This window comes from Squalius cephalus, assembly GCF_949319135.1.
Source record: "Squalius cephalus genome assembly, chromosome: 23".
Taxonomy (NCBI): Eukaryota; Metazoa; Chordata; class Actinopteri; order Cypriniformes; family Leuciscidae; genus Squalius; species Squalius cephalus.
In genome coordinates this window covers 13,187,466-13,198,579 of record NC_137144.1, presented here as the reverse complement: position 1 = coordinate 13,198,579, position 11,114 = coordinate 13,187,466, and the positions used below count along the sequence as shown (strand labels likewise).

The following is an 11,114-nucleotide window of genomic DNA, read 5'->3' as shown; positions in this document are numbered from 1 at the left end:
TAAAAGCCCATTTTTGAGTGGAAGGAAAACATGCATTTTTTTTTTGTGCATGTATCTTTAAATGCAAATGAGCTGCTACTCTCCAGAAGAGGGTGGAGCCTGTACAGCTCATGCCTTGGATACTCTGGCAAAAAATCAAAACATCTGTTTGGTTTTGATTATCATCTCCATTGCGGTCACGCTCACGTGACATTGCAGTTCTTCATCATCATGAACATTTATTATCGGCATGCGTTCTAAAGCCATATCAGTCTAAACTTCTGATTTTGGCTTTTCTGAGTGCACACATCTGAAGCATGCACACAGAAAGCTGTCTGTCAGAAAATTCTCTTTCATGTCTTACTGCGCTTAAACTGTCAAATACACACAAGGTTATGTCAAAAACACACAACGTTCACATAAACGGTTGGTTATGTCTGTGAAAGTATACAGCAATGAAAGAAATCGCATGCGTTTATTAGATCTGTGTATTAAATTGACAGCAGCATAATATGCATTTTCTACTTCTATATATGATGTTAATATGAATCAAAAAACAAAAGAAAAACAGAAAATCACTCACTGCTCTTGACTGAATAACTTTAGTCGCTTTGATAAGAATACATTTTCTTACGAGGAGATAAACATGGCGGACTGTGTACAGCTCACTCAATGCGGGGTCTATGCTAATAGGGCAGAGTCCGTCAGCAATCGAGAGTCCTAAGCATTTGCGACATCGCATTGCTAGAATCTGCAAATGGCTTGTTCTGAGACGCTGCTTAATGGGGATTAAATAAAGAGGAGTATAGGTGGATTTTTACCATTATAGGGTGGTTGGGTACACACACTGCCGACAAACATTTATGTTCAAACACCATGTAAAAGTAAATTTTGCATAATAGGTCCCCTTTAAGCAACATTTTCTGTGACTGCTAGCTAGCATGACTGAGGTAATTCTACGCAATTTTAATGGAGTTGGTCGTTTTGCAGCTCAAACTGCACAGGAGGATGAACTCCACTATCGTACACCCAAAACCTGATTGTTTCATCATTATACTTAGAAATCAGGCTTTCATACCGATCTGGAATCAATTTACCTCTTGAAGTATAGGGGTTTAAGTGGGATTAACTTGTTCTAGATCAGCGGAAAATCATACCCTTGCTTCTATTAATGCTAAATGCTTGCCAAGCTGGCAAGCCTTGGCCTAGTCAGCAAGCCTGTTTGAAAAAAGGAGGAGGGGGTGGGAAACCCAGATGGTTTAATGAGCATGAGCCATCTCTGTCTCAAGTTACTTTATTATAATCCCTGCAAAGGTCAGCAGGAAACAACAGGCTTATAGGAAATCAGAGAAGGTGAGTTATTTTGCAATCAGTGCCGCCTTGTTATTATTTACCTCGTCCAATGAAAGATCAGTGAATGGTAAGCCTCACCATTTAGCTATTACTGATGTCTCAAATGTCTTACTACTGCTCTTTTATGTTTAGCCCGGAGGAAGCGCAGTATTAAGGTATTGCTACTGTAATTGTGAATTTCAGATCCCACTGACAGGCCATTTTAAAACCTGCTTATTACAACACCTCCCAAAGAAATATCTCTGTGTTGGGAAAAAGGAAGCCACATCGATTAACTTTACAAGGTGTACTTTGCCTAAGGAAATAGTTAAAAAGGCAGCCTTATTTGACTGATACAAATATGTTTTCATCTTCCACAAGGCTACGTGTCACAGTGTAGCGGCAATCAAGCCGCTCAAGATGAGACAAGGAACAATGGAGGCCATTACAGAAATTAAGAACCTTTTAAGACTGCCGTGCTTTGATTCAGTCACAGATGTTCTCATCATGAATAAGTTATTATTTGAAGAGTTTAGATGCAAAAGCCTCTAAGTGCCATCTGATATTTTCTTCTAGAATGATCATTTTTATCAAGCTTGTATATTTAAATTCAGTAATTTCACTTAAATGGCAATGAAAATGACCTATTAGTTGTCATTTATGTGTAATTACTGAGCTTAAATATACGAGCTTGATAAAAATGATCATTCTAGAAGAAAATTTCAGATGGCACTTAGAGGCTTTTGCATCTGAACTCTTCATTTGTTGACTGAATACCTAAAATTATGTTTCCCGTCAAGAACAAAAGACCACAAGACTGATATAGTTTTTGTTGTTTAATAAAAAACAAGTCTTTGGCAGATAAAGAGATTTGGCAATAAATAAAACTTAATATAATACATACAAATACATGCATGCTCACTCTCACACACAATAAATTAAGCAGTTTGGATCAGTGGGATTTATAATGTGACAATGCTGGAGAGAGGAAGATCACAGTTGCCCAGAATATAGTCTCTTTTCATTGTGGACATCTTGTTTACGACTTTGAATCGAAGTGTCCTCTGGCAGAGATCATCTTCCGATATACCGTCAAAGAAAAAGTCCTCATTGAAGATTGGATTGCGGCTCTTTCTGATAACCGTGCTGCGCTGTTTCTGGACTTTTCCGGGCATGATAGAGAGGCTAACGCTGCAGTTAATGCTTTTAGGGTCCACAGACAGAGCATACAGGCCTTCTGCACTAATGAGGCGGACGCGCAGTCTCTGGTTTTCAGGGCAGTACTCTGCTGACAACCGCAAGGTCCCATCCCTTCCAACAGGCACCAAATTCTCTTTCATCACCCTCTCCCGGTGCAGAACCAAGTCCATGGGGAAGATAGCCGGAGGTGCCAAGCTGAAACCACACTGGAGAGGTTCTACAAGGCCGTCAGATGCTCTCCTGATGATGTTGGGGCTGTTGTCCGTGGAGCTGCTCTCGTCCGTCGATAAGGAATTGTTTCTGGACATGGCAGCCTTCCGGAGGTTACGGTAGAGGATTTTCTCATGGCTAAGCACTTTGAGGAGAGAAGACTTTTGTGGGCATCTGTTCAATAGAGGAGAACTGAAGGGGGAGGATTCTGCCGAGGAGGTAGTATCGCTATCCAGAGTTCCCTGTCGGTGCAGGAAGCCTTTTGGAGAAAGTCTGGAAGTAAGAGCATTCAGGCTAAAGGAAGAAGGGGAGTTTGAAGATGGCAGGATGGGGGAAGATGGCATGGAAGATTTGGAGCAAGTGTTCGATCTACTCCGGGGAAGAACCAAGGGGATTCCACTGGAGTTAGGGTCATTGTGGAAGAGGGACTCCTTTCTTCTGGTGTGGGGACTTTCCAGCAAGGTGCAGAAGCCATAGCAGGTTTGAGCTTTAGCTAAGTGAGGCAGGGAAAGTGCAGCCTGGCTTTGAGGATCAGCATTGGTGGTTTCCTCATCACTACAGCCATTGTCATATGGTCCATCCTCAACACTCTCCACCTGGATGATATGGTTATTGTGTAGCTCTCGGTTATTGACCTCTCTCTTTGGACTTCCCTTCTCACATGGAGACACTCGGATGCATGGAGTCGGCCTCCCCTGCTCAATACTCTTGCCCTCCACTGGGCTTGAGATCTTGGGGGGAATGCAGAACTCTGGGATGGTGTCCGGGGTAATGATGTTCGGACACAGCAAGCCTTTCTTGGCTTTCTCAATGGATGACTTGTCTCCAAACATGATGTCTCCGATTTTGAAGCTGTATTCCGTTACGGAAAGTGGCAAGTTGGTCCTTTCGACGGACACTCTGATCTTCTCTACCACCCACATGGGAATTCAGTTTGGACTCAAGTTAGAAACACTGCAAAAATAAAAGATCTGGGGTTATAAGTCTGGTCCACTTAGTTTTATTCCAAAATTGTGCATTAGGTGTCTGTCTTTATATCTTAATGCCAAAACATTTAGTATGCTGCTTACCTTGTGTACCCGATTCTCCGGTGGAGGAATTGAGTGTCTGTTCAGACAGGTCCTTGTTCTATACGCTGCATTAAACGAGGTCTTCAGGGTGATAGCCAGGAGTCTCTAATCAGCAGGCTCTCCTGTTAGACTGGCTTCTCTTTCTGACACATGTGAAGGGCTCTTGGCCTTTTATACAGAACAGCACTGTGGGCGGAGATAAGGGCTATTCGATCACACCCACGAGTGGTAAGAGAGGGCTGCCCTGCTTTCAAGGCTACTGGTTCCTATAGAAACTCACAAGCCACGACACTTTAATCTAAGCAATCCAAGACTGGGAAAGGTAAAGGCCAGTCTGATAAGCAAATTGCAATGAAATCCAAAAAATTTGGCTGATAAAACAAAGGCATGTGTGTGTGTGTGTGTTTGAGTTTCCATTACTCTGTGCGCGAATTGTAATATTAGATGTGGGTTATAGGTTAATGATACCTGAATATGATGCAAATCCAAATGTCGCTGGCATTTTTCCTGCAAAGACTACAGTATTAGTTATACCAGTGACGGAACACAGGCTCTCATGTATCTGGGTCAGCAAATACAAAGGTCTAAAGCAAATTTACTGAGCTTACAAACTCATTCACAAGCTAGGCACAATAATCCCTGGGTATGCCCTATAAAACTATAATGAAAAGGGGCCTGCTGATTGTTTGATTGGTATAAGAAAAATTATTGTTAATAATTAAAAAATGTTTGGCCTTTTTGCAATTCTTATTCATAGAGATATTTATATTGTCATAACCATATTTTATTCATATTGTTGAAACCACATGTTAATGCAACGCTGAAACAACATAAACTACTACCAACATTTAAATGAATCACACTTTAAATTAAAAACACTTTGATTTAATTAAAAAGGTTGCTGCCTTACATTTTTAAGTACAATCAACTTGGATGTTTAAGTCATTTAAACTTAAATTACATTAAACTGACTTAAAAAAAAAAAGTCGAATCTTGTTTAAATACAGTAATTACACTATTGAGCCTTCCCTTAAACCTTAACCCACCCTTAAAACTATCCATACCACCAGACCTGTCCCTAACCATACCCGTATCCCACCACAATAGCAGCAAGTGTTTTGCAATCCAATATGAACACAATAAGTACATTGTACTTTCTTTTTTTTTTACAAGTACATAGTACAAGGGCACCCAATATAAAGTGTGACCGAAACTCTTGGCTAGACATTGATCGAAATAATAAACACAGACAAATACAGACATTTCAACGGTGCCCTCTTGTGGCAGGATACAGATGAGCTTTGCAAAATTTGAATGCAGGATCTCCTGTATAATTCCCTAACATTAACTCAATATTCACACATCTCTGTAATATCATATTAGTCAAATTCCAACTGACACTTCCTGACTATTTACTTTGATAAAACGTGTGCAGTGTCGCCTCTGGTTATGTACCTTCGCATAGCCTAGGTGATCTACAGTATCTCACACTACAGTTGTCTACGACGTCATGCTTGATATTTATGTCTTTGTTTACTGTTAGCTCATGGTCAAAGTTCGAGGGGTTATTGCAGTAACCTAAGAGAGGTGGATAGACGTAATGATCCTAGAGTGTAGTGATGCCTTTTTGATGGTTTCTAAGAAATGTTGTGATCACGTTGAGTAATATTTAAGGCCTTAACAGCAGGAAAGGCTTATTCTAATGTTTGAAAAGCATGAAGTAAACAAGTGCTTCAATGTTGATAAAACTTTTTAAATAGCACTTAGAAGTCATTTAGAGATTATGAACAGCTGTACAGGAAATAATTGCCATATAAATAGGATTGTGCGATATATATATACCGCCGCAGAAGTCACCCCATGCTGATTCCAGACTAGTTTTGCGGCTTTTCTTAAAATTAGTACACTTGAACTAAGTGAAGACAGCACTGCATTTGCCCGGATAGACACCAAAGGGTGACTTTTAACTAATTACTATACAATTTCCTAATGATTCCATTTCAGTGTGAACAAAAGACTAGTGTTCTTTTTTTAGGGTAAAATGATAATTATTTTTGTTTAGAGTTTTGCAGTTTTATTGAAAAGAGGAAAGAAAAAAAAGAGTTATTTTTATAATAAATAAATAAGGTCCCACTTGATATTAAGTGTCAACATTTAAATTAATAATTTGATACAATACATTTATTGTGTGCATCAGTGGTGTAGTCGGGGTCATACACACATATACATACTTTTTACGACTTCTAAGGATCAATATTTGCATATACCCCCTTGTTTTTTGTTTTGAAAGTCCATAATCTATGGTCATGTGTCCATAATCTATGGTCATGTAATGTTAGCTTCTCTTTAACTGCACTCAAAAAAAAAAAAAAAAAATTAAGCTTTTTTTCAAGATTTATGCATTTCAGTTAATAGTAAAATTCCATTAAATTAAATAGAATAATCCTTAGATATTAAGAATTTTTAATTAGTTTAAAAAAAAGAGCTTAATAAAACATTCCGTATAAATCTTGAACTTTTTTGTTTTACATTTAAGAATACGAATCACATAAACTAAATGGTCCAATCCCTTGTTCTATTAAGATTTATACAAAATGCTTTATTAAGCTCTAGATTTTTTCACTCATTTAAAATTCACTTGAATAATATCTAAGGATTATTCAATTCAATTAATTATATATAATTAAATTTATATCTATAATTTTGTTGAACTTCAACTCAACCCACCCTTAGGTCACCTAAGGTCCAAGAAGAAAGTCGTAGACCTATGGCTTGAGGGTAAATTATGGGATAATTTTCATTTTGGGGTGAACTAACCCTTTTAATGCCACCAAACCTGTCCCTACCCTTACCCGTATCCCACCTCAATAGCATCAACAGTGTTTTACAATACAACATCAACAGAATAAGTACATTGTACCTAACAACTTTTTGTTTTTTTTTGTATAAACAGAGTATTTAAAGACACCTAATATAAAGTGTGAAAAACAAACTGTATATTCTAACCCTATACCCTTAAACCTATCCATCACAGAAAACTTTCTGCATTTACAAAAAACAAAAAACACACAGTTAAGTATGTTTTTTAAGCCATTTGGTTTACGAGAGCAACCATGTTTACGTTGTAATTCCCATGTCATTATACACATTTGTGTCCTCATAAACCATACAAGATCACAAAAACACACATTAGGTTTCCATATTTTATGGGGACATTCCATAAACTTAACTTAAACATAAAAATTATTCAGTACGAACTGTATATCCTACCCATCACCCCATCACAGAAAACTTTCTGCATTTTTACATTTAAAAAAAAATATCATTCTTTATGGGAGATGTTTTCAAAAAATGTCCCCACTAGGACATGTTGTCCTCATAATGTAGGGTTTACCAGGACCACACACACACACACACACACACTTCCCCCTTGTTTTTCTTCTTTCAAGCAGGTCCCTTTCCTGCTAGCAGCAGCTGGTTTTAATGATTATCATAGGTCACCATGTAATGAACATCATGTGTTTAAGGGTCACCTTTAAATGAGGCCTCAGAATACCGTCCTGAGAACTTTCACTATACTGCTTCAAAAACAACCCAGAACCCATTAAAGGAAAAAAGGGCCTCTAACTGTTTATTTATAAAACAGGAAACACAGGGCAGGATTTGAAACCTGCATGTCTTTTTTAGAGTGAACACTAGAGGACAGCATCCTGTCAGTTATGAGGACTAAAGCTTATCCGTCAAATGACTCTTGGAGGTCAAAGAGGCTCGAGGATAAGCTGGCTGTGCCGATGACTGCCTCTTTATTTACATTTCCTTTGTTTTGGTTAATCCATAATATATTTTGCAACAGAAATACAGCAGTCAGTATGGTTGTTTGTTCATGTGTATGAAAATAATATCTGTCAAGTACAGTGGTAGTGATAGTCAAGTAAAAGTGGTATATATATATATATATATATATATATATATATATATATATATATATTAATACAATACCACTTTTACTTGACTATCACTACCACTGTACTTGACAGATATTACATATGTGTGTGTGTGTGTGTGTGTGTGTGTGTGTGTGTGTTTTCATACACATGAACAAGTAAAAGTGGTATATATATATATATATATATATATATATATATATATATATATATTTTAATACCACTTCTACTTGACTATCACTACCACTGTACTTGACAGATATTATATATGTGTGTGTGTGTGTGTGTGTGTGTGTGTGTGTGTGTGTGTGTGTGTGTGTGTGTGTATGTGTGTGTGTGTGCTGTCAAATCGATTAATCACATTAACAGCATCTAACATAAAAGTTGTTTACATAATATGTGTGTGTGTGTGTGTGTGTGTGTGTATATATATATACTGTATTGTATATTATTATATTTATAAATGTTATGTGTGTGTGCGCGCATCTGTGTTTATATACATTCACACACACATATATATACTGTATGTATACACACACATTTATACAATATGTATAAATATATGTGTGTGTATACACACACATATTATGTAAACTAAGACGTTTATGTTAGAAGCAATTAATCGATTTGACAGCACACATACATACATACATTTTATATATATACACACATATATACATACATAATATATAAAAAAAAAATTTTTTTTTTTACAACTGTGTGTTTATAGTATTTAGTGTATATAGGATACAGTACACACACACACACTTGATTTCCTTTGTTCCGTCTGCGAGTATACTCACACCTTTTAGTTCTTTCTTCTTTTTTTTGCATTCGACAGTACATAACCTCTAATGATACATCTCATTTTCTGCTCTATTAGCCTCATTAGCTGTGCTTGCATATTCATCATGTACACAAGCAGCAGTTCAAGCTCCATCACCACGACAACACTATCAGTTACAGCAACAGATCCAGATGAGCTACAATGTGCACATACACACACACACACGCAATCATATAGCAAATGTCTGAACATGCACTTCAGGAGAAATACTCAATGCATTATAATGTCCCAGACTGGTCATTGGAAATAAAGGTCACTCTGAGTATACAAGACAGACTGCAGACAGACGTCTGTGAAGTCTTCAGGGACCGGCCTATAAATGTTTGATGACAGCTCTCTCCGAGTATCACTAACATACAGAACCAGAGAATCTCTCTAAAAGACTCAGTTGACTTGAAGTCCATTTTTTTCCTTTACATCTGAAAAGTAACATTCAAATGTTAAGGGAACAAACAAACACACATTTCCCCACAAAATAATATTCAGAATCATTTGTGAGTACATTATCTCAGTCTGACACATTGTACACGGTCTCAGATTGGCATATTTAGTCCCAGTAATAGTGACCTCATAAAAAAGTACCGTACCATGGTACAGTGAAGGTATTTGGACTGATATTTCTCTGATATTTGGCCATTCTGAGAGTATTAGCATCTGCTGAAAACAGAAATGGAAATGTTCACATTATTTCCACAGTTCCAAAATGTTTTTATATTTTATATACAGTACATCTACTTTGCTACCATTAAATTGTAAAATATATTTTATTTTATACATGTACTTTATTATATAAATTACGTATATATATATATATATATATATATATATATATATATAGAGAGAGAGAGAGAGAGAGAGAGAGAGAGAGAGAGAGAGAGACGCACACACATATATACTGTATATATGCATATGTGTATATATATATATATATATATACTAGGGCTGTCAAAAGATTAATCGCGATTAATCGCATCCAAAATAAAAGTTTGTGTTTGCATAATATATGTGTGTGTACTGTGTATAATTATTTTGTATATATAAATACACAGAAATATTTGCATACATATACTGTATATATTTATATATAATTTATATTATATATAAATATAATTTTTTTATATATAAATTATACAAAAATCAAAAATTTTCTTAAATATATACAACATGCATGTGTGTGTATTTATATATACAAAATAATTATACACAGTACACACACATATATTATGTAAACACAAACGTTTATTTTGGATGCGATTAATCGCGATTAATCTTTTGACAGCCCTAATATATACACATAATTATATTTATGTATTTATGTGTGTGTGTATGTGTGTGTGTATATATATATGTGTATACACACACATACATACATACTACACATATTGGATATGTAGCCAAATATTCCAAACTACTTCATTATGCACACTTAAAGGTCCGGGTTTAGAGGTCAACTCAAGTTGCATGGGCAAACACACACACACAAACACACGCATGTATGCCTTCAGTTTAATACATGGGTGTGTAACACTGATAGTAGGCAACGACTCGTTCAATAATCGCACTTCAACTTGAAGGACTTATCTCAACATCATATCGCCTCGATGGGGGACCCTAGTAACAAGAGGGGCGGGGCTTCGTGTTCCAGAGGCAGGACCGCAGTTCAGCTCGCGCTGCCTCTGAATCAACTCAATCATCTCTCGCGCACGAGAGCGCGTGCTGCCTTTTAGGTAAGAAATCGTGATTTTTTTCTCTTGTTCTTATTTGCAACTGAACCGTTTTGATGCATCGCACGTGTAGTTCTTCTTTTGTTGGGAGTTCAAGGCGCTTTGGTGTTGATTTATGGTGGACATGTTATGATGGAGCCGAATGAATGGGCGGTGTTGAGTCTCGTGCGGCGTGATGTTTGAATTCTGCAATCTGTCAGTGAATTTGAAGCCAGTGATTTATTCCTCCTCACATGTGTGTGGATTGACCGTGCATAATAATTATCTATCAGAATTTTGCTTGTTTGTAAAACAATTGTATATTCAATGATAATTTTAGCTATTCTCAGAGCATGTAGAGTTGCTTGTCACAGTTTTACCTTTTCTGGATATGTTGTAGTTTAGTCGCGCTGATTTTAGGTATCATGAAGTCCTACGGCGTATTGACATCGAGGAACGGGGTTGCGTAGCCTCTCTCTCTCTCTCTCTCTCTCTCTCTCTCTCTCTCAGCTGATGGATGGATTTCTTTGGAAATGATGTACGGCCTATTTACATGCAAGGTGCTAACGCAAGCTGTTTGCAAATGATTTAAATGTAGCGATGTGAACGAATCGTTTTTTATTTGGATCTTTATAATGAACCGACTCAACAAACTGGTCTGAGCAAATCGGTATGAGCGCCTCTCGATTCTGTAACTCAGCTAATACCGATAACCGTGATTGAATTCAGTATAGAATACTTGCATGCGTTCATATGCCATGTCTTTATATCACAGACATATTAAGAGTAATATGCTAGTATTCCGTTCCATTCGAATTCCGCGCGTTAA

General features: G+C 37.0%; 2 protein-coding genes across 3 annotated transcripts in view; one reads left to right on the top strand and one right to left on the bottom strand.

Moving 5' to 3' along the window:
* Positions 1 to 2,149: 2,149 nt before the first annotated feature.
* c2cd4a (C2 calcium dependent domain containing 4A) lies at positions 2,150 to 10,872 on the bottom strand. The gene is made up of 3 exons (XM_079858790.1): positions 10,666 to 10,872; positions 3,792 to 3,977; positions 2,150 to 3,675 (listed from the first exon to the last, which is right to left on the bottom strand). The coding sequence occupies exon 3, from the start codon at positions 3,642 to 3,644 to the stop codon at positions 2,274 to 2,276; it is 1,371 nt and encodes a 456-aa protein (XP_079714916.1). The 5' UTR covers positions 3,645 to 3,675; positions 3,792 to 3,977; positions 10,666 to 10,872; the 3' UTR covers positions 2,150 to 2,273.
* tln2b (talin 2b) overlaps positions 10,130 to 11,114 on the top strand; it is a 173,923-nt gene continuing 172,938 nt past the window's right edge. Inside the window, exon 1 of one of the 2 annotated variants that reach the window (XM_079858777.1) lies at positions 10,130 to 10,309. The gene's annotated coding sequence lies outside the window, so the exon portion shown is untranslated. Of the gene's footprint in view, positions 10,310 to 10,470; positions 10,542 to 11,114 lie in introns of those variants that run through there. The other variant, XM_079858778.1, reaches the window with a different exon arrangement.

Excerpts from the sequence above, each read along its gene's own strand:
- c2cd4a (XM_079858790.1), bottom strand. The coding sequence starts at position 3,644 with ATGTGGGTGGTAGAGAAGATCAGAGTGTCCGTCGAAAGGACCAACTTG.